The 24,240-nt window shown below is 45.6% G+C and overlaps 1 protein-coding gene across 2 annotated transcripts in view; it reads right to left on the bottom strand.

The window, feature by feature from the left end:
- Positions 1-207: 207 nt before the first annotated feature.
- Positions 208-24,240, bottom strand: part of bcar1 (BCAR1 scaffold protein, Cas family member) — a 92,259-nt gene continuing 68,226 nt past the window's right edge. For both annotated transcript variants that reach the window (XM_030053620.1, XM_030053619.1), the window contains exons 3-8: positions 15,186-15,335; positions 8,209-8,304; positions 7,127-7,531; positions 5,337-6,218; positions 4,061-4,150; positions 208-3,270 (exon numbers count right to left, since the gene is read on the bottom strand). In XM_030053620.1, the coding sequence (XP_029909480.1) occupies positions 2,725-3,270; positions 4,061-4,150; positions 5,337-6,218; positions 7,127-7,531; positions 8,209-8,304; positions 15,186-15,335 (2,169 nt within the window). In that variant the 3' untranslated portion in view covers positions 208-2,724. The remainder of the gene's footprint in view (positions 3,271-4,060; positions 4,151-5,336; positions 6,219-7,126; positions 7,532-8,208; positions 8,305-15,185; positions 15,336-24,240) is intronic.

Genomic DNA, 24,240 nt, shown 5'->3' with positions numbered 1-24,240 from the left:
TATCTAAAGCAATAACAAATATTCTAAATGCATAGTTTAACTGCTGCATATGGCCGCTACAACCACTAGAGGCAGAATGATGCAACCCAACAACAAACCTGTTTACAGTTTACAGGCGGTAAAGAAAAAACGTCATCGAACGGGACATTCTGGATGTTCATGCACTGGTTTGTCATGCAATGGGAAAAACAGACAAGCAAATCTGAATCAGGTGGCTGCAAGTTTAATCAACAAGTGAGCAGGTAGTTTCACTGAATACAGTCCGCTGAGAACTTTGACACATAGGGATGCTGTGGTTGGTATGGCCAGTCATCAGCTGAGCAGAGAAAAACTCTTTATTCATTATTCAAAGTCATTATTCTTAACCCTGTTCTGAAAGCAGATGAATGTGTGGCACACATCACGAGGAAGCCTGAGAGTTGGTTCCTCATGGTGAAGGGTTCTGCCTCTGCTCGGGGTGTGCGCTGCATTTTCCTGGCATGACTTAGACTCACTGAACACCATTAAAGGGAAAGGGAAATATGAACAAATACAAAGCCGCTCACTCAGTAATCGATGTTCATTCTATGGTGAAGCAGTTCCATCTTTAGTCATCCAAAGCTTCCGTCCACGGGACGTCAGAGGTCACTGAATGGTTTGAGAAGGACGAGGCCAGTGTAAATCAAATCCCATGACTGTCCCAGTTGTCAGATACTGACCCAAACGAGCAATTGTTGGAGATTTTGGAGAAGCACCTGAAAACAGCGTTTTCATCATTTCAACATCAAATGATGGACTTTCTTGTTGGGGAGTGGTGTCAAAGCCCTTCAGTAGAGAGAAGACACTTGTAGAATCTGAGCTAAGGCGTATTGAAGCTGTTCTGGTAGCTTATGTTGTTACGTCCAAGACCCTGTGAACTTTTTCTTAGTGTTTCCCTTATTTTTTTGCAATTTACATGTACTGTACAAAGAATTCTGACAGTGAAATGAGCAATGCCGTGAGAGTTTCACTTCCTTGCTGATAGCACGTTCTAACAAGTCCCCTTTGCCAAGCAGCAACTACAGCTATCTATGTAAGCTAATATTTGGTGGTGACACATTTCTTTTGACTGATTTGATTACATGACATAAAACCAGAATCACTGGAATCCTAGAAAATAGTATTGAAAATGTTCCACTTTTTGATATTTTGGTAAGCACTACAGATCAACCATGGTTGTCCACGTGAAAATCACAAATCTGTCTTTGACATTGTTGTCCTGTTCTTGCTCCATTATCCCGACTTATAAAAATCCAGATAATACCGCCTTAAGAAAAGAAGAACTACAGTGTTCATGTCTTGTCCTTAATGTCTTAATACATGCCTCATACAAAACAACCTAGACATAATTATCCGATGAAATCAACTTTAATTGTAGAATTGTACAACTGTAATTATATGGACATCTTTCTGAGGCAATGCTTTGTCAGCAATGTTGCCTGCAACAGCGATAGAGGACTGACACAATTCCAGGCAATACAATCGGGCAACGCTGAGCTTGTACCAGTGACAGTGGACTGAACACGGCACAAAAGTAGCATGGACAACTTGGTGGGCTACGGGCAATAAACATCATGAGGCAAAGTTGATGGCCAGTTTTGCAATTATGAGCAACTGAATTTTGTATTCAAATCAACAGTACTGTTTAAGTTGTGTTTGTCCTGGTTGCCCGTTCTCATCCCTGCAACATTTCTGCCTGTCATGACTGCGTCAAGAAGTTGTCCATCTAACCATCGCTTTAAGTGTCTCCGCTTTCTTTTTTCTTTTATCTTCTTTTGCATGTGTGCCTTTCCTTAGGGATGGAGAAGAGCATAGAAGTACTACAACATACATACATACATATAATCTGGAATTTAGACATCCATAACAATAATGATACAATGGTCAAGAATCAGAGCCATAATTATTCAGTATAGCAATAATAACTAATATAATATTACTAATAATGGATAGTCTAAAAACTACATTTATTTTTTCATTTTTCTTTCCTCCAAAAAAGAACTGAAAACAAAACAAAACAAAACAAAACAAATATATATATTTTTATATATATATATATATATATATATACTGTATTTATATATAATGGAAGTTCTTTAGTCATTTCTTTTTTCTTTCTTTTATCTGGGTAAATAGGTAACTTAAATATTTACAATGATTATTTTACAACCGTTGGCCCAGCCCATTGAAGATAAAATGTTCCTTTTTGATTTTCTAGAATAAAAAGCAGACTGAGGAATGAGGGATGAAGAGAGGAATGGTCCCAGTGAATGGAGAGGTAGGGCCTGGAGAAGGGAGGAAGGAGGGATGGAGGGGAGGTCAGTGTCCCAGTCCCAGACAGAGCAGTTTGTTTCCTGAAACCCTCCACGCTCCGCTGTGGGACCCCACAGGGTTGCCCACATTTACCCTCCAGGAGTATATGGGATATAAAGCCTCAACCTGCACAGGCACATGGGGTCTCTGACCTCACATTTGCCGGGAGTTCCCTACAATTCTCTGTGCTCCAGGGGTTTCCAGGAGTCTCCGGGGTCTCCCAGGCCACGCTGCATGGCCATGGCCACCGTCTTCCAGGGTGCTCTCCGTTCTCTATGGGTGAACAGCGTCTCTGATCCTATGTTCCAAAAGCGTAGAGGCTTTAACTCTACAGTTTCTGTCACTATTTGGTTGTCTTGCTGTCCGCACAGCGCTCTCAGGCTCTACCGGTCCCTACATGACGACAAGCTGTCCCAGCACCATCCTGAACTGCTGCGTGCAGCCGGCCAGCTCCCTCACCCTCTCCGTCATCTCTCTGGCGGCGCCAGGTGAGGGATACTGAAGCGCTGCCGTCTTGGTGCTGATAACAATGTCTTTCAGCTTGTCGCAGAGGGCGTTGCTGCTCTGGGCCACCCGGGCCCTAACCTCAGGTAACTTGGCCTGGCGTGACAGCGTGTCTCCGATGAACACCAGCTTGTGGGCGCTGAGGATGACAAATTTGCTGTGTGCGACAAAGATTTTGGGCGGCTGGTTGGAGTTTACAGCTGTGAAGAAGGCATCAATGGCGTTGGTCACCGTGGTAACGTTCTGCTCACACTGCTCCTGGTAGAAGAGGAGGAGCTGGCGGTCGCTGTGGCAGAGCTTGGAGGAGGAGGGGCCCCCTGAGCCGTTTCGGGTGAGCTGGTTGGCCAGAGGGTGGTGGGGGGACGGGACCCAGCCCGACATGTCGTTGTTGATTGGCTGGCTGACTTCCTGCTCTAGCCGCTCAAACTGTTTAATCTGTAAAGAGATGAGGAGGTAATTAATGACAGTTTTTCCTGGGCTCTTCACACGGCAGAAGTCACGCAGTCATGAAATTAATGAAGCTTTATATTTATAACATTTGGATAATTGTTTAAAAAGTAAAAAGAACGATTTTTGCTCTTTTCTTTTAAAATCTGAAATAGATCATAATTTTAAAAATTACAATGTCACACCCAGGGCAGTTCCGTGTGTATACAGTGGTCCCTTGTTAATCGCGGGAGTTATGTTCTAAAAATAGTAGTAGTCAGCTTTATTTTTTACAATTATTATAGATGTTTTAAGGCTGTAAAACCCCTCACTGCTCACTTTATACACTTTTCTCAGACAGGCATTAACATTTTCTCACTTTTCTCTCTTGTTTAAACACTCTCAAAGTTCAAACCTTCGTAGAAAAATAAGGACGCAGAACTCAATGCGCTGTAAAAAAACAAACAAACAAACAAACAAAAAAAAACATGCAAAACTGCACTAAAAAAAATCCGTGAAACTGCGAGGCCGCGAAAGTTGAACCGCGTTATAGCGAGGGACAACTGTATATACATATGTATCTATATCTATCTATCTATCTATCTATCTATCAATATGTGTGTGTGTGTGTGTGTGTGTGTGTACTTGTAAACCAGATGTTCTTATGCCTCAGTAGTGAGCTAGAATGATTCTAAAATCCAGCTGGCACAGAAACGCTGGTATATAGTAGCTGAGGCTTCTGTTCTCTCTTTCTGTCTCTCTCTCACTTGCTCACACACACACACACACACAATGGTACCTGTTGCTGTTCCAGTTGTGTCTTGTTTTGTCTGATAATGTTGCCTTTCTCCAGCAGCTGTCTTTGGTTCTTCTCAAACTCTTCCTTCCCCTGACAACCAAAGAAGCCGGTTAGTGTTCCTCGTCCACTCGCTGCATCACAGCAGAGTCTGGCCTCGCTCTCTGCACAGCACCTTCTGAGGTCTTAGTCAGATGGCCAGATTATATCAAGGAATCTACTCATGTGTCGTGCTTACATTTATACAAAACACAGCGTGACAACATCTTTTTGTGCTGTGTTCAAAGTTTGACCTCAGGATGATGTGATACACCTGAACCTTTTCTTTTTTATGTGGGAAACCCTGTGACCAGTTGCATTCCTTCTGTGTGCACAGAAAACTTAATGCTCAGTTTAGCGGCACCAAATTTGAAAACTATGAGCTGCAGGACAGCAGCGCTGATGTCTTCCTCTCAGTGTTACTGAGGGCTGGAAGCTCCACATGCTAACTGTTAGCCTCCTGCCAGCTGGACCCAGTTAACATTCTTAAAAATAATAAACATCTGATGATAATCTACCTTATCAACATCATTATCTAAGTTTTTTGACAAAACAAAAACAAATAGGATATTGTCCCGCTTTGGACTGAGAACAAATGTCCATGAATGTTGCGCGCGCACACACACACACACACACACAGTGTTAAGGGTCCCTACTCTTCAAGTGCGTCATCATCCATCATAGTTATGGCAGGTGTGTGTGTGTGTGTGTGTGTGTGTGTGTGTGTGGCCCCCTTGGAGATGCTATGTATTGGACCATCAATCAAATCTGCAGCCTCACACCTGGTGTTAACACACACACACATGCACACACGCACGCACGCACACACGCACGCACGCACGCACACACACACACACACACACACACACACACACACACACACACACACACACACACACACACACACACATACACACACACACACTGAACTGGCACAAGAGTTTAGCCTTCATGGATGCTGTGTGTTTAAATTTGTCATAGTTGTGTGTTTCATGCAGAGTGTGACTATTTGTGATGACATATTGCTCTGTGATCTGCTTTCTAAGTTCATTTGAAACTGATGCACTAGAAATCAGAACCAGCAGGGATGGGAAATATGAAATATGACAACCATATCTCAACTGGCAGGGGATACAGGCCACATGATGTGCAGACCTGCACCTGTATTCCCTTAAGGTGCATGTTCAAATCCAGTATGTGTGAGTATGTGTGAGTGTGTGTGTGTGTGTGTGTGGGGTACCTGTAGATGTACATAGTCATAGTCCTCCATCCATCCTTCCTCTGTGGTCTCATACGGCCTGTCCAGACCCTCCTCTTCTTCTGTGGCTGTAAACTTTGGCGGTGAGGGAAGGGGCCTCGACTGAATATTCACCTTCTCCCCTCCCTGATAGCTCCCGCTTCCTGATCCCGTCATGTGACCGCCCATATCCCCTGGGATCGGTGGGAGGGGCAGCTGCTGCTGTTGCCGATTTGTCCGTTTGAAGAGCAATGAGGCATTACCATGGAGAAATGAAGCCAGCTGCTTGGCGTCGTCAGGAACGCCGCGTGCCGTCATGATCAGTCGGTCCAAATCGTCCCCGCCGGCCGGTGGTGCCGCGAGCGCTGTGGGCGCCCAGGAGATGGCATCTAAGCTCTGACTGTGCCGAACCAGACTCTGAAATACCTCTTCCATCTTCCCCACCTGACGCCCCAGTTTGGACTGCAGCGAGCGGTCCGTCGCCTGGGAAGCATTTGCCACGGCGCCCCGAGCGAATTCCAGGAAATCCCGAACCGCGGCTCGCACCCGGTCGGCAGCCTGGCGTATAGCGGGGAGGTTCCCTTCCATGTGGGAGGGGCTTCGCCAGTTGCCTGTGATAAATGACATCAGAAGGGAGACACTCGATTCGACGGCCTGCTGGAGGCGAGACAAACGCTCCATGGCCTGTTCCAGGTCCAAGATGAGGGGTTTCCCAGGAACGGAGCCAGGGGCGGGAAGGGAGGAGGAAGAGGAGGGATCGCGGACAGGAACCATGTCTAAGGAGGAAGAGGAGTGGTTGCTACGTGTGCTTCCTGTGCTCGAGGCTGACAGCCGCTTGAAGGACAAAGTCAGCTCCTCACTGGTGGACTGGGCGTCACGCACAACCTGGGAAAGAAACATCAAATAATGAACACAGTAACTATCAGACTTGACTTGTACATGACCTCAATGTACACAACACACAGCGCACAGCTCCATGACACGGACGTCGACATGCACACATTGTGCATCTATGTCTGTAAACTGAGGTAACCCATTTGATAGGGTCAACAGTTTTTTTAAACATGTCTTGCCATTTTCTATTATTGGATCCACAAGTGACGGTGTTGAATGTAAATGGCTTATATCTGGATGCTTACACATTAATCCTTGGTGGATATGCTTTGGATAGGGTTAAGGAGAGAGTTTTGTGATCAAGTGCAGCCCAAAATGTCTTAGATGCTCTTTGATGTCAGTATATCGGACATCACAATGTAACTATGTTGTTTTATTTAATAACAGGTTTCATTTGTAGCTTTGATGTTTTTCCACACCTGTATGTGGCAACATTAAGTTATCAGTCATGTGGACTCATATCACACCCAGGGAACTAGACAATGCAGCACTCTACCAAAGTGCACTTTAATGGTGCCACCTGCAAGTTTCATTTGTAGTTGTGATATTCTACCACACCTCCAGGTGGCACCATTTAGCTACTGGCACCTAATCTCAAGGTAGACACTTGGGTGAAGTTCAGTATTTCAAAAACAAAAACTAACATGAACTCAGCAATAGTCAAGAGTATCTCTGACTCTGATTGTGAGGTTTTGAGCGCACAAATCAGTGGATTTACTCATAAATAGCTTGACATTTCCAGTGTCGATGACGTGTTACAGGTCTCTGAAGTCTAACACGGACAACACTTAATTTACCTGCTGAACGGGAAAGATTCTGACTGTATCCCCTAATTCATATCAACAATGCACATTATCATGTATTTCGACACGTAAAAGACACTGTGTCCATTATTCTACCTGTGGTGGGACATCGTAGACATAATCGCCTCCTCTCTCCCCTCTCTCCTCTCGCTCGCGGGGGAAGTCGTAGACGTCCTGGGTTGGGTGAACTCCTGTCCGCAGGCTGGCTGGGATGTCGTAGATTTCCTGGGTCGGGTGGCTGACTCCTCCTCCGTCTCCATGGAAGCGCTTGTCCGTCAGGATGGGGGGTGGGACGTCGTACACGTCCTCAGGGATCGGCGGCTCGTCGTCGTCATTGTTGAGGTTGTCGTGCTGATAGTGGCCATGGATACCGCTGTTGCCGACAGGACCTGGGGTCTGGGGCTTCAGCTTGGCAAAGTGGGGCGGGACATCGTAGGTCTCTTCTCTGATTGGCTGAGCGTCCGGGACGTCCTTACTGACGGATGGGGGGAAGTCATACACCTGTTGCGAGAGACAAATATATCTTTTAAGGTTTTATTTTGATGTCTGTAGTGTTTCTTCTTCTATCTCTATGAAACTCCTGTATCAACACGTTTTTAACCCTTAAAATTAAATTACAAGAAGTTTACCACAAAATTACTCCTAAACATTTTTAAATTACCTCAAAAATGACCAAAAGAAACTCCCAAAAAAACAGAATTAATCAAAAGATTAGTAAAAGTGACAAGAACAAGGCCTGAAAATGATGAGAAAATAAGTACAAAATAGTAAAACTTCAAAGGAAATTACTGTAAAATGGCCATAACATATTCCAAAATTGTTTTAAAAAAAATGAGAAAGACAAATGACAACAAAATGATCATACAAAAAAAAAAAAACGACCATAAAATGAACCCAAAAATCCCTCCCAAAAATGACCATATAATCCACCCCAAAAACAAGAAAACTATATTCATAATAAAATAAAATAACATTACTGAGAAATTTGTTTGAATAAAATTACGAGGAAATTACTATAAATTACCACAAAATACCAGACACAATTGTAAAAAAATACAAAAAAATCCCATGAAAACTTAAAAGAAAAAGGAAAAAAGTCTAAGTTAACATTCTTGTCATGCAACATGCGTGACACACATCAACACACACGCAGTAACCCCCCACAGCCAGCAGCATACCGTTTGCTGTGTGTTCTTGTCTGTGCTGGCTGGGGTGTCGTATATATCCTGACCACTAGAGGGCCCCTTTACTACCATGGGTGGAGTGTCATACACCTAGAAGGAGGATAATAAGGGAACATTGTTAACTTGTAGACATACAAGAACCAACACACACACACACACACAACAAGAGAGTAGACATTCACAGTATCATATCCATTCATTTGTGAGAGACACAAAGGGAGGGGATGGAGACAAGGAGGGAAAGGGGATTTGAACTGGCAACCTTTTGGTCTCATACCCGCTTGTCTAAAATTCTCCTCTCTCTCTCTATCAACCACTCTTCATTCATTCTGCCTGGCACACATTGGAATGACTTCCTGTTTCTGACATCTGACATCTGACCTCTGACACACACACACACACACACACACAAGCAGCTGTGATGTCACGCCATTCGAATTGTGTGTGTGAGTATGTGTGTCTGTGTGTGTGTGTGTGTGTGAGCCACCAGACTCTGGATGCCTAGCCATGTGAGCAGCTCAGCATAAACACATAAATGGATGTAAATTAGAGAAACAGTTTCCAATAACATGGTGTTGCCTTTGCCAGTTTTACTGAAAAGCTGCGTTCACAAGCATATATGCACAATTCTCAATGTCAATCAAGCATCAATGATCTTACTACGAATCTTACTATCTTATTATGATTTTCTTTTCAAAACTTCAAATTTTGAAATGTTTTTTTCTTCTAATTTTCTTGTGATTTTCTTGTGATTTTTCTGTTATACTGGCATTTCTAATACTGGACATTTTGACCCTGCAATTTTCAGATTTAATAGAAATGAATATGTGCCCTAAATATTGGTTATGAGTGTCCTTGATTACTAAGAATAGGTATTGTATCAGCCCTTAAAAATCATGATGAATCGATCCTTAATCTCGAGGTGAATTTAAATTGACATTAACAGCTATGGAATATGATGCCATTGGCAACGAAAAAGAGAGGAAGTGAGACGATGTGTGAACTATGCATTCCTCATAAACATCCGAAGCCAGTGGGCCCAGAAACAGATCTTTTACATATTTCACATTACGCTGTGTTATCCCACAAACCCAAAGAATAAAAACGTAAACTACAATATCTATTCATATACAGCAACCAGTGACACAGTGGAGGGCAAAGCCACTTGCAGTTTTTTTTTCGATCGCTTACACACTAAGATCATATGCTCAAACCAGTGTGGCAAAACTTTAACTCATTGTAACTAAACCTTAAAGACAGCGTGGCCACACCTTAGACACCTGTGCTGCTTTGAACTGTGTTTGCTATTCTGCAACACACTTCCCCCTGAACACCAGACATTATTTCATACAGAAGACACCTCGCTCAAAAATGAAATCATGTTGTTACCATTGGGAAAACACTTAAGTTCAAAATGTAAAACACATCGGGTAATTAGAAAACCTGAGACGCACACATGAAAGCACTTACTTAGAAAACTGAACACCAATCAGTCAGGGTCTAAGCTCTTCAAACAGGCCCCAGGTCAGCCATTTTGAGTACTTTGCAAGCATGGAGGCAGTGAGGCCCCCCAGCCCCCAGCATAACAGAACCTTCTGCTACTTACTGTGCATAGTTTGATTTTATTGTATTGCTGTTTTTTTGCTTTACATAAGCCTACTATGTTTTATGAGTCAATATCAGTATAGAGTGCCATTGAGACTTCCCAATGTCACACAAAAAAAGATGAGATTTTCCACTGAACTCCATATCCATTGTATAAAGTAGACCTTAAGCTGTTAGAAATGCATGTTGGTCAAGCTCCTGCACCTTTTATAAATTGACTGCAAGCATAGCGAATTGCAAAATGTGTCCACCCTGTCATGGGACAATTTCTAAATAGAGTAAATATGTTCTAATCATACACTATATTGCCAAAAGTATTCGCTCATCTATCCAAATCATTGAATTCAGGTGTTCCAATCACTTCCATGACCACAGGTGTATAAAATCAAGCACCTAGGCATGCAGACTACTTCTACAAACATTTGTGAAAGAATGGGTCGCTCTCAGGAGCTCAGTGAATTCCAGCATGGTGCTGTAATAGTAATGTAATAGGATGCCACCTGTGCAGTAAGTCCAGTTGTGAAACTTCCTCGCTACTAAATATTCCACAATCAACTGTTAGTGGTACTATAACAAAGTAGAAGCGATTGGGAACGACAGCAACTCAGCCACGGAGTGGTAGGCCACATAAAATCACAGAGCGGGGTCAGCGGATGCTGAGACGCATAGTGCGCAGAGGACGCCAACTTTCTGCAGAGTCAATAGCTTGAGACCTTTAAACTTTATGTGATCTTCAGATTAGCTCAAGAGCAGTGCGTAGAGAGCTTCATGGAATGGGTTTCCATGGCCGAGCAGCTGCATCCAAGCCTTACATCACCAAGCACAATGCAAAGCATCGGATGCAGCGGTGTAAAGCACACCGCCACTGGACTCTAGAGCAGTGGAGACGTGTTCTCTGCAGTGACGAGTCACGCTTCTCCGTCTGGCAATCTGATGGACGAGTCTGGGTTTGGTGGTTGCCAAGAGAACTGTACTTGTCTGACTGCATTGTGCCAAGTGTAAAGTTTGGTGGAGGGGGGGTTATGGTGTGGGGTTGTTTTTCGGACGTTGGGCTCGGCCCCTTAGTTCCAGTGAAAGGAACTCTTAATGCTTCAGCATACAAAGACATTTTGGACAATTTCATGCTCCCAACTTTGTGGGAACAGTTTGGAGATGGCCCTTCCTGTTCCAACACGACTGTGCACCAGTGCACAAAGCAAGGTCCATAAAGACATGGATAAGCGAGTTTGGTGTGGAAGAACTTGACTGGCCTGCACAGAGTCCTAACCTCAACCCGATAGAACACCTTTGGGATGAATTAGAGCGGAGACTGCGAGCCAGGCCTTCTTGTCCAACATCAGTGTTTGACCTCACAAATGCACTTCTGGAAGAATGGTCAAAAATTCCCATAAACACTCTCCTAAACCTTGTGGAAAGCCTTCCTAGAAGAGTTGAAGCTGTTCTAGCTGCAAAGGATGGGCCCACATCATATTAAATCCTATGGTTTAAGAATGGGATGTCACTCATGTTCATATGTGTGTGAAGGCAGCCGAGCGAATACTTTTGGCAATATAGTGTATATTGATTACAAAATGTACATTTTCAGAAAGGTATTTGGTCCCTAGTTCAGGAATATATTTTAGTTTCTGGAAAACATCTCTCAAAAATACAGAAATTATGGAAAAATATGTTTGTATATGTAAAATCTGTGAAAGTTGTACTTTCTTTTCTGAATAAACTCTATAAATAAAGGTATCTGGTCAAACTTTGAAATAATACTGTTTGGCCCAAATCTCTTCAGAGCAAAATCACACAAAAGGTTTTGATAACTTGTGAATATAATAATTTATTCACGTAAAACATGAACACGACGGGGTGGACAATGACATGACGGGGTGGACCTTGGCATGACAGGGTGGACAATAGTGAAGTGCCTCATATATATTTAAAGGAAACAATGTTACGGTTTTGTCAACAAATGTTTTTTGTCAAAACATGACTTTTTTCACCTACTGTATTTTGAATTGTGCACAGGTAGGCTACATTTGGAAATGACACTCAACAACAGCAAAAATAAATAAATAAAACCTTCAACTAGACGAAAAAAACAAGATTAATATAAACAAAACAAAAACATGTTGGTCCCTAAATGTAGGCCTATCACAAAAAAACACTGAAAAACTTATAAAACTGTTATAAAACTAGACTTGATGACGGGGTGGACAATGACAGGGTGGACGTTTCTGGCTGAAGTTTGCATTTAATGAGCACATGTTGGGCCATTAGCTAGCAACATGTATCCGTTAGGAAGGTGACTCTGTATACTTTAACAAACATATTTTGAATTTCTGAAAAGCATTTATATAGATTCATTTTTTGCAATGACAGGGTGGACACATTAAGATTGAATACATTCAAGTTCAATCATAAAATGATGAAAATGTCAAACTATAAATGTTGATATGTACTCTCTCTGCAGGAGCTATTCTTCACTCCATTTGTAAAAGACAAAGCAGTGGTAGTGATGTCACTGATTACAGCAGGTGGTTTCTTATAGTGGCAGTAACCACCTAATGACGGGGTGGACAGCAAATCTAGGGACACATGCAAAACGTTTATTATTATTATGAAATGAGACCATAAATGATCCAATTGACTCATTTTATTCAAGTACTTGATGAGAGCAACAAGAGCATGTAAAAGGTTTGTACATTGTATATCATTTATCTACTTATTTCACTCAGTGAAGTTAGTAGAGAGGAGTTTGGGACATGGCAAAATCACATGCATCTAATCATAGAACATTTTTTTTAAATATGAAAAACACCCTTTTAAAGATGTATCTCTGTACCAATGTGTGTTTAAATGTTTGGCCATTTATAATAAACCCTCAGAGTTTTGTTATTTTGCAAATTTTTCATGAAAAGTGAGTGATTTCTGCCCGGGACACCAAATGGTACCCTATATTGATATTGACTCTTATAATGTTTTTTGCTATTGTTTTATGTTTGCTTTATTGTATTGTAAAGTACAGTATACTGTATACTGTATAAAGGTTTGAGCTGACACCTTTCTTATTTCTTTGTATTTTTTGATTATTTTGGAAACAGTTGCTACTGTGAAAAAGATGCTTGATTTCTATTTTGAGCTTTGCAGAATTCTTTTTGAAGAAATAAATGAAAAGCAGTGAAAATGCAGTGTTTTGCGTCCAGTATGTTATTGTGTTGCTGCTGATGTGAAAGTGTGTTCATGTGATGGAAATGTGTATCCTTTTGTCATCAGAGTTACATTTTGACAAAGGATTTTTAAGTTTTGATGACAGTGTTTCAGTTTGCCATAAATGTGGATGGTTAATTTCCAGGTGCTGTGTCTTATGGTGATTCTCTGGATTACCAGTAAAACTAGCAATTGCAAAACAGAAGCTTAAAGCAATAGATCTGTCTGTCTGGGTAATAAAAACGTCCATAAAATAATAAAGTCAGCGAAAATGAAAGTCTTCATTGATAATAAAAGATGCTGTTGCAGCGAGCTGAACTGAAGCAAAAAGGCTTGCGGTGCTTTCTAATATCGCGAGTGTCAAATAACGCAGCCATTTATCAAATCAGGATAAAATGTCCATCTAAATGGGCTGAAAAGGGGTTGTGTGCACATCTTCTTCTTCTTCTTCCTCCTCCTCCTCCTCTTCCTCCTCCTCTTCCTCCTCCTCCTCTGTGCTTGCATGTGTCTGACCTTTCCTTCTGGCCTGTCAGCATTAAGTTTCTCCTGTATGTACAGTAAGCTTGTGTGTGTGTGTGTCTGTCTGCTTATTTAGCAGAAAGCATTGTGAACAAAGTGTATGGGGTTAAATGAACCCTTAGTGTGTGTGTGTGTGTGTGTGTGTGTGTTTTGTGTGATGATTTATATGCAAATCATCACACAAACATCCTTTGTACAGTGGAAAAATATAGCTAATTTTGTAGCCTCAGGAAGTGAACTGGTTAACACACATACACACACGCACACACACACGCGCGTACACACACACACGCGCGTACACACACACGCACACGAAAATATTTCGTTCCCCTGTTGGTTATGAATGACCTTCACTAAAAATAGATCTAAATTTAAAATTTAGAGCAAGAGAGGGGCTGCATATTCCCATCATATCAAATATTTATACACTGCAGACAGAATGACCATTTGGTGCTTGACTGTGTGTGTGTGTATGTATGTGTGTGTGTCAAGTAAGACACTCGGTAAAAGAGGCAATGTTCGGATGATACAAGAGGATGCAGCCATCTGTGTGTGTGCATGTCCTGTGACACACACACACACACACACACACACACACACACACACACACATGCATACACAATGAGAGGGAGGGAGAGAGGGGGAGGGAGAGAGTTCCGAGGGTTCCATGTTCCCCAGACTTATATGGGATTTAATGGGCACATTACAAAGGACCTATGTTCCGCAGTTCTACATATGTGCTTTCCCAGGGTCCTATGTTCCCAGGGTCCTATGTTCCCAAGGCCCTATGTTCCCAAGGCCCTATGTTCCCAAGGCCCTATGTTCCCAGGGTCCTATGTTCCCAAGGCCCTATGTTCCCAAGGCCCTATGTTCCCATGGTCCTATGTTCCCAAGGCCCTATGTTTCCAAGGCCCTATGTTCCCAGGGTCCTATGTTCCCAAGGCCCTATGTTTCCAAGGCCCTATGTTCCCAGGGTCCTATGTTCCCAGGGACCTATGTTCCCAAGGCCCTATGTTCCAATGGTCCTATGTCCCCAAGGCCCTATGTTCCCAAGGCCCTATGTTCCCAAGGCCCTATGTCCCCAAGGCCCTATGTTCCCAGGGTCCTATGTCCCCAAGGCCCTATGTTCCCAGGGCCCTATGTTCCCAGGGTTCTATGTTCCCAGGGTCCTATGTTCCCAAGGCCCTATGTTCCCAGGGTCCTATGTTCCCAAGGCCCTATGTTCCAATGGTCCTATGTCCCCAAGGTCCTATGTTCCCAGGGTCCTATGTCCCCAAGGCCCTATGTTCCCAGGGCCCTATGTTCCCAGGGTCCTATGTTCCCAAGGCCCTGGGAACATAGGAACAAGGTTGTTGTTTATTACACCACCATGTGGACTCATAACATGCTCAGATAACTATATAAGTTCAGTTTTGCTATAACATGTGTCTTGGGTGATCGGAGTTATACTGAGGACAGACTGTCAGTGACACACTGTGACCATTGGGGGTTTGTCACTACCCATGTTGTTGAGAAAAGATATCTTGCTGGTATTATTATTGTCATTATTGTTATACTGGCGCAAGTAAGAGGAAACACAGTAAGACAGTCAAGGCCACTATGCCTGTTGATTCATACAGACACACACACTCACACACACACACAGTTCTTACTTGTGCATTGTACTGCTGGCGGGTGGGTGGCACATCGTAAATGTCCTGCTGTGCAGGAGGCTGATGTCTGGGCGGGACGTCATACTCATCCTGGTCTGGCTTCACCGAGTCGTACACGTACACCTGGCCGACGCGCGTGGGGACGACCACCTGGAGATGGACAGAAGGAGGTGAATGAAATAGTTTAGGTGAGTTAGCAGGGTTAGGAAAGCAGGTGTTACACACTGTGGAGTAAAATCTCCCCTCAGCTCTCTGGATATCTGATAGAAACAGCAGAACAATGAAATGTACTAACTAGCAGTAATCAGGGAGCAGCTTCCATCATATCACATGTAGACCAAACTGACGGGACCACATCTAATTTATAACAGAATGTCATCTATCATGAAACCGATTCTTTTTTCTAACAATCACCCTTTGTCACAACACTGCTGAAAAAAAGATGAATTAATGTTTTGTGTGTGATTTGTGTCTTCTGACTCATGTCCTTTCAGCATGAATGTACACTATATTACCAAAAGTATTCGCTCACCTGCCTTTACTCATACTATGAACTGAAGTGCCATCCCATTCCTAACCCATAGAGTTCAATATGATGTCGGTCCACCTTTTGCAGCTATTACAGCTTCAACTCTTCTGGGAAGACTGTCCACAAGGTTGAGGAGAGTGTTTATAGGAATTTTTGACCATTCTTCCAAAAGCGCATTGGTGAGGTCACACACTGATGTTGGTCGAGAAGGCCTGGCTCTCAGTCTCCGCTCTAATTCATCCCAAAGGTGTTCTGTCGGGTTCAGGTCAGGACTCTGTGCAGGCCAGTCAAGTTCATCTACACCAGACTCTGTCATCCATGTCTTTACGGACCTTGCTTTGTGCACTGGTGCACAGTCATGTTGGAAGAGGAAGGGGCCCGCTCCAAACTGTTCCCAAAAGGTTGGGAGCATGGAATTGTCCAAAATGTTTTGGTATCCTGAAGCATTCAAAGTTCCTTTCACTGGAACTAAGGGGCCAAGCCCAGCTCCTGAAAAACAACCCCACACCATAATTCCTCCTCCACCAAATTTCACAGTCGGCACAATGCTGAAATGTACCGTTCTCCTGGCAACCTCCAAACCCAGACTCGTCCATCAGATTGCCAGATGGAAAAGCGTGATTCATCACTCCAGAGAACGCGTCTCCACTGCTCTAGAGGCCAGTGGCGGCGTGCTTTACACCATTGCATCCGACGCTTTGCATTGCACTTGGTGATGTGTGGCTTGGCTGCAGCTGCTCGGCCATGGAAACCCATTCCATGAAGCTCTCTGCGTACTGTACTTGGGCTAATCTGAAGGTCACATGAAGTTTGTAGCTCTGTAGCAATTGACTGTGCAGAAAGTCGGCGACCTCTTTGCACTATGCGCTTCAGCATCCGCTGACCCCTCTCCGTCACTTTACGTGGCCTACCACTTCGTGGCTGAGTTGCTGTTGTTCCCAAACGCTTCCATTTTGTTATAATAGAGCTGACAGTTGACTGTGGAATATTTAGGAGCGAGGAAATTTCACGACTGGATTTGTTGCACAGGTGGCATCCTATGACAGTTCCACGCTGGAATTCACTGAGCTCCTGAGAGCGGCCCATTCTTTCACAAATGTCTTGTTTCACAGTCTGCATGCCTGAGTGCTTGATTTTATACACCTGTGGCCAGGCCAAGTGATTAGGACACCTGATTCTGATCATTTGAATGGGTGAGCGAATACTTTTGGTAATATAGTGTATATATCTACGTACATTTTAACATCCATGAGTGGTTTGACAATGCACATTATGTCATTAGTCAGTGTAATGAAATCCTGCTGAAGAGATTAGAGTATATTCCAGTTCCACCTTGGCGCTCATATACGTCTGACCTAACCTTCACTTAGAGAGCACTGAGGAGAAACTGGAGGTGCATTAAAGTAAAACTGGATTTTGGTAAAGAAGCAAAACAACTCCCAATAAGACAATTTTAGCATATTTATGAGAATGAGCAAAGTGGTTCATGCCAATGTACAAAACAACAAACTAAATGGCGTTTTTCTTGTTATTTTCCTTTTTGAGTTGGAAAGTAGATCCAGTAGGTAACATCTGCAGGGAACTTCGGCATAGTAGCTTTGCACCAGGTATAAACAACCTGAGAGTACTTTAACAAATAATTGCAATTACAGGACAAATAGAGACATAGAAATCAAGTGTTGTGGATTATCAGCCCAGAGGAGCTCAGAGCAGCTGCTGAGGAGGTTTCAGCTCCATGTGGACCGAGATCACTGAGATCACTGAGATCAGGGAACCAGACAAGCCACTGTTCAAAGTTTAGTTTTGCTTAAAAAGGGAAACTTGATGGCAAAAAGTGGGGGAAACAGTAAAAGGCCGAGATTTATTTGGCTATGGCAGCCCAACCTCGAGCTGATCTCATAAGATCATTTTCGTTTGACCTATGCAAGCTGTCGTTCTTAACCCTGAACCTGATGACAGGTGTGGCAGCAGGAAGCCACAACGACCTGAACCGGACAGAAAAAAACAGGACATCAATGTAGGAATCAGCAAGAGCATGAGAACAAGCGAGCAACATGCTAACCAGTGTGCTCGCTCACTGTTCAGCTCTCTCATTCTGTCATGTGGTTCTTCTGTCTGATTGGATGGTTCGCTAAAGATAAACAGATGGCTGATCCAATCACCTGCTAGGTATTTTTGTAAAGACCCCTCTTTTCCAAACCGTTTGAACCAGTTCAAACCGCCCGCCTGTCTGTTTCTTTATTGAAGAGAAAGTTTGTCCCAGCCTGCAAGCAGCGTGCAAGAAGCCCGCAAACTTTTCACCTTTGAATGTGAAATTATGTATTTAATAGTGAGATGAAGGCTCTAATCAAGAAAAATGCCTGTGACACACACACACACACACACACACACAGTGGCAGTAAAAACAAAGCGCCTGGGTCCTGTTGTCATCACCGTGGGAACCAGGCTGCCCTATTGTGTGCCTGTTTAAACTCTGTATTATCTGGTCTGAGTGCAGAGTCAACCAGCCAGCCTGGGAAACCACAACAGCCATGGTGTGCACACACACACACACACACACACACACACACACACACACACACACAGCTGCGCAGGTGAAGTCTTGGTTTCTGGTGGACCAATCAGCCTCATCTCTCAAACAGATATTTGCAAGGTGCCCTGAGTGCAAAGACACATTTACAAAAGACAGATTTGAAAATACACACATAGATGCCCACACTGACACACACACACACACACACACACACACACACACACACAGTCTGCAGACGGTTGTTTTGAGTTGCAGCTTGTGATTTAATGAGATCAATACGCCTGTTATAACCACATCATGCCTGCACAATGTCCTGATGCTGTATATGTATGTGTGTGTGTGTGCTGTGATTTCCTGTAAGCTGAGGAGCCGATTGATGGGCTGAAGAATCACATTCACAGCCTCGCACAACTCGCTCTATGTCCTTGTTTGTGTCTTGACATGGAGCTTTCTCTGTTTCCACATCAGCTGCAGTCTTTTTTAATCATAATGAAGGTACAACTCTGTCATGACATTACAAAGTAATTAGCGAGCACTTGCCCTGCTGAGGTGCTACATATTAAATATCATATGTTATGTACATAACAGTAATATAACAGGAGGTCTTCACACTGAGAGCCACAGAACTGCATTTTCATGCTGGAGCTTTAAAAAGGGCCACGGTGAGCAGGTTCCACGTGTTTTAGGAACGAGGGTTTGAACAATATGAATAACTCTCTCTCTCTCTCTCTCTCTCTCTCTCTCTAAAACACACACACACACACACACACACACACACACACACACACACAAACAAATGAAGCATATAAATGTACACTCAGTATGACAGAGATGATCTATTGATAATCAATACTATGCAGCACACAACCACTCAGGGCAATCTGTTGTCCATTTAGATAGAATGACAGAGCAATGAACACTGGTCAACTGTGTGTGTGTGTGTGTGTGTGTGTGTGTGTGTATCTGTGCGTGTGTGAGTATATGTGTGTGTGTGTGTGTGTGTGCATGCGTGCATGTGCGTGTTGTGATTGTATGTCGTGAAATTCTACATCGATTCAGAATTTGAATGATAAGAGACCGCTCACAGCTTACCGGCCGCTCAAACCTTACCGGCTGCTTATCGGCTGCACTGACAAACCTCTTCCATGGCTGGTAAGTCACAGCTCCTCGCCCTGATTAATGAAACACCTCCGATAATATTTGCTCAGCGACCCAGCTGTCAGAGCCACTGTGTGTGTGTGTGAGTGTGTATGTGTGTGTGTGTGAGAGAGAGAAGACAAATGATAAAAGCATCCATCTGACAACCTGTCTGTACTAATACATCTTCCTCCGCTCTCTTTGTCTGTCGGCCCTCTCCTTCTACTTCTCATTTTCTGCACACACACACACACACACACACACACACACACACACTGATTTGCTGCTCAATTTAATCTAATAATAAAAAGCTGTTAAGAAGTGTTCACTTCATATTTCTCCCTTTCTTTCTGGCAGCCTCTATCTTGTCTCACACACACACACACACACACACACACACACACACACACACATGCTAGGCCCCCACCCCACTCCATTAACAGAAACCTTTCAACAGTATTGACAGCACTTGGCTAAATGCCAGATGTACCCTCCACACACACACACACACACACACACACACACACAGATACACACACCATATTCAGTCCCTTGTCTGATTGATAATTCATGTTATTGATCACCTGTCTGTGAGTACTCCAGGGAATGGACACACACACACATAAATATGGGTTAGAGTCTAAGTGGTGTGTGTGTGTGTGTGTGTGTGTGTGTGTAAGGTCTGGTTACTAGTCTGCTAAGCCATTTAATCCCTCCAAGAGATCAGAGCTAAAAGTCGTCTTCACTGATAACCTATAATCTCCTTTAGCACTACCATTAGGGTTCTCTCTGTGTGTGTGTGTGTGTGTGTGTGTGTGTGTGTGTGTGTGTTTGTCATGATGAGTCTTGCTGGTGTGCATTAGCACTGCCAGTAGCATTATAAATAAATAACATTTAACAAAGAAGTAAAGCCCAGAAGCAGAACCGAAGCAGAGCTTTTGGCTTTCCGTCCTGAGTGTGAACACGAGGTTCTCCCTGTCTCTGCTGCCTGTTCGCCGTCGTGTGTGAACGACAACTGGAGTCTAACAAGGACTGTTCACTCAAACTCATTTCTGCACGTTCCCAAAAAATTACATCAAGACAGCGTTAGGGTTAGACAGGGTTAAGGTTAGACAGGATGAGGGTAAGACAGCATGAGGGTTAGACAGGTTTAGGGTAAGACAGGTTTAGGGTCTGAGGAGGAGAATCCAGCCTGAAAAGTCTTGGGAGGACAGAAACTGCAGAGTCATGGTTGGAGACTAATTGTGTGGATGTGTGTGTGTGTGTGTGTGTGTGTTAGGGTTAACACACTCTAACCCTGTTTTTCTGTCCGTTTATATTCTAAACAACAAAAACACGATTCTGACTGTTTTTACCACCTTCATCTTAAAAGTTCGACCTAATTTAGGCCAAAGCTGAACCTTTAACGAGGAAATGCCTTCGCACCCAGTTTATCTGGGAGGGTTCAATGGCGACAAAGCATTCCTTTACACACACACACACACACACACACACACACACACACACACCATGATAGAGGGCCATCTGTGGCGCAAGCTGGGCCATTCATCCTTTTGTTGTGTGTGTGTGTGTGTGTGAAGCAGAAATCATTGTTTAGCAGATGACCTTCGCTCTGAGCAAAGTCCCGACCCCCCCGCCTCCTCTCTGCTCCTGTTCTGTCAGTTCTCCGTCGGCTTGCTGACCCTCAGCCAGAACAGCAGAGGAGCCGAGAGGAGGGAGCGCAGGGGGAACACAGAGGGAACGCAGAGGGAACACAGAGGGAATGTAGAGGGAACGCAGAGGGAACAGAGGGAACACAGAGGGAACGCAGAGGGAACAGAGGGAATACAGAGGGAACGCAGAGGGAACGCAGTGGGAACACAGAGGGAATGCAGAGGGAACGCAGGGGGAACACAGAGGGAATGCAGAGGGAACGCAGAGGGAACAGAGGGAACACAGAGGGAACACAGAGGGAACACAGGGGGAACGCAGAGGGAATGCAGAGGGAACGCAGGGGGAACACAGAGGGAATGCAGAGGGAACGCAGAGGGAACAGAGGGAACACAGAGGGAACACAGAGGGAACACAGGGGGAACGCAGAGGGAACACAGAGGGAACCCAGACGGAATGCAGGGGGAACACAGAGGGAACGCAGAGGGAACACAGGGGGAACGCAGAGGGAACACAGAGGGAACGCAGAGGGAACGCAGAGGGAACACAGAGGGAACGCAGAGGGAACACAGAGGGAACGCAGAGGGAACACAGAGGGAACGCAGAGGGAACGCAGAGGGAACACAGAGGGAACGCAGGGGGAACACAGAGGGAACACAGAGGGAACGCAGGGGGAACACAGAGGGAACGCAGAGGGAACACAGAGGGAACGCAGAGGGAACACAGAGAACGCAGGGGGAATGCAGAAGGAACACAGAGGGAACGCAGGGGGAACACAGAGGGAACGCAGAGGGAACACAGAGGGAACACAGAGGGAACGCAGAGGGAACGCAGAGGGAAGGCAGAGGGAACGCAGAGGGAACGCAGAGGGAACGCAGAGGGAACACAGAGGGAAGGCAGAGGGAAGGCAGAGGGAACACAGAGGGAACACAGGGGGAACACAGAGGGAAGGCAGAGGGAACACAGAGGGAACACAGGGGGAACACAGAGGGAAGGCAGAGGGAACACAGAGGGAACACAGGGGGAACACAGAGGGAACACAGAGGGAACACAGAGGGAACACAGAGGGAAGGCAGAGGGAACACAGAGGGAACGCAGAGGGAAGGCAGAGGGAACGCAGAGGGAACACAGAGGGAACACAGGGGAGCACAGAGGGAAGGCAGAGGGAACACAGGGGGAACACAGAGGGAACACAGAGGGAACGCAGAGGGAAGGCAGAGGGAACACAGGGAACGCAGAGGGAACGCAGAGGGAACACAGAGGGAACGCAGAGGGAACGCAGACGGAACGCAGAGGGAACACAGAGGGAACACAGAGGGAACACAGAGGGAACGCAGAGGGAACGCAGAGGGAACGCAGAGGGAACGCAGAGGGAAGGCAGAGGGAACACAGGGGGAACACAGAGGGAAAACAGAGGGAAGGCAGAGGGAACGCAGAGGGAACACAGAGGGAACACAGAGGGAACGCAGAGGGAAGGCAGAGGGAACGCAGAGGGAACGCAGAGGGAACGCAGAGGGAACGCAGAGGGAACACAGAGGGAATGTAGAGGGAACGCAGAGGGAACAGAGGGAACACAGAGGGAACGCAGAGGGAACAGAGGGAATACAGAGGGAACGCAGAGGGAACGCAGTGGGAACACAGAGGGAATGCAGAGGGAACGCAGGGGGAACACAGAGGGAATGCAGAGGGAACGCAGAGGGAACAGAGGGAACACAGAGGGAACACAGGGGGAACGCAGAGGGAACACAGAGGGAACCCAGACGGAATGCAGGGGGAACACAGAGGGAACGCAGAGGGAACACAGGGGGAACGCAGAGGGAACACAGAGGGAACGCAGAGGGAACGCAGAGGGAACACAGAGGGAACGCAGAGGGAACACAGAGGGAACGCAGAGGGAACACAGACGGAACGCAGAGGGAACGCAGAGGGAACACAGAGGGAACGCAGGGGGAACACAGAGGGAACACAGAGGGAACGCAGGGGGAACACAGAGGGAACGCAGAGGGAACACAGAGGGAACGCAGAGGGAACACAGAGAACGCAGGGGGAATGCAGAAGGAACACAGAGGGAACGCAGGGGGAACACAGAGGGAACGCAGAGGGAACACAGAGGGAACACAGAGGGAACGCAGAGGGAACGCAGAGGGAAGGCAGAGGGAACGCAGAGGGAACGCAGAGGGAACGCAGAGGGAACACAGAGGGAAGGCAGAGGGAAGGCAGAGGGAACACAGAGGGAACACAGGGGGAACACAGAGGGAAGGCAGAGGGAACACAGAGGGAACACAGGGGGAACACAGAGGGAAGGCAGAGGGAACACAGAGGGAACACAGGGGGAACACAGAGGGAACACAGAGGGAACACAGAGGGAACACAGAGGGAAGGCAGAGGGAACACAGAGGGAACGCAGAGGGAACACAGAGGGAACACAGAGGGAAGGCAGAGGGAACGCAGAGGGAACACAGAGGGAACACAGGGGAGCACAGAGGGAAGGCAGAGGGAACACAGGGGGAACACAGAGGGAACACAGAGGGAACGCAGAGGGAAGGCAGAGGGAACACAGGGAACGCAGAGGGAACGCAGAGGGAACACAGAGGGAACGCAGAGGGAACGCAGACGGAACGCAGAGGGAACACAGAGGGAACACAGAGGGAACACAGAGGGAACGCAGAGGGAACGCAGAGGGAACACAGAGGGAACGCAGAGGGAAGGCAGAGGGAACACAGGGGGAACACAGAGGGAAAACAGAGGGAAGGCAGAGGGAACGCAGAGGGAACACAGAGGGAACACAGAGAGAACGCAGAGGGAAGGCAGAGGGAACGCAGAGGGAACACAGAGGGAACGCAGAGGGAACACAGAGGGAACACAGAGGGAACGCAGAGGGAAAGCAGAGGGAACACAGAGGGAACGCAGAGGGAACACAGAGGGAACACAGAGGGAACGCAGAGGGAACACAGAGGGAACGCAGAGGGAAAGCAGAGGGAACACAGAGGGAACGCAGAGGGAAGGCAGAGGGAACACAGGGGGAACACAGAGGGAACACAGAGGGAAGGCAGAGGGAACGCAGAGGGAACGCTGAGGGAACACAGAGGGAACACAGAGGGAACGCAGAGGGAACACAGAGGGAACACAGAGGGAAGGCAGAGGGAACACAGGGGGAACACAGAGGGAACACAGAGGGAAGGCAGAGGGAACGCAGAGGGAACGCT

The sequence above is a fragment of the Myripristis murdjan genome, chromosome 6 (assembly GCF_902150065.1).
Source record: "Myripristis murdjan chromosome 6, fMyrMur1.1, whole genome shotgun sequence".
Classification (NCBI taxonomy): Eukaryota; Metazoa; Chordata; class Actinopteri; order Holocentriformes; family Holocentridae; genus Myripristis; species Myripristis murdjan.
This window is presented reverse-complemented; position numbering and strand designations above follow the sequence as displayed.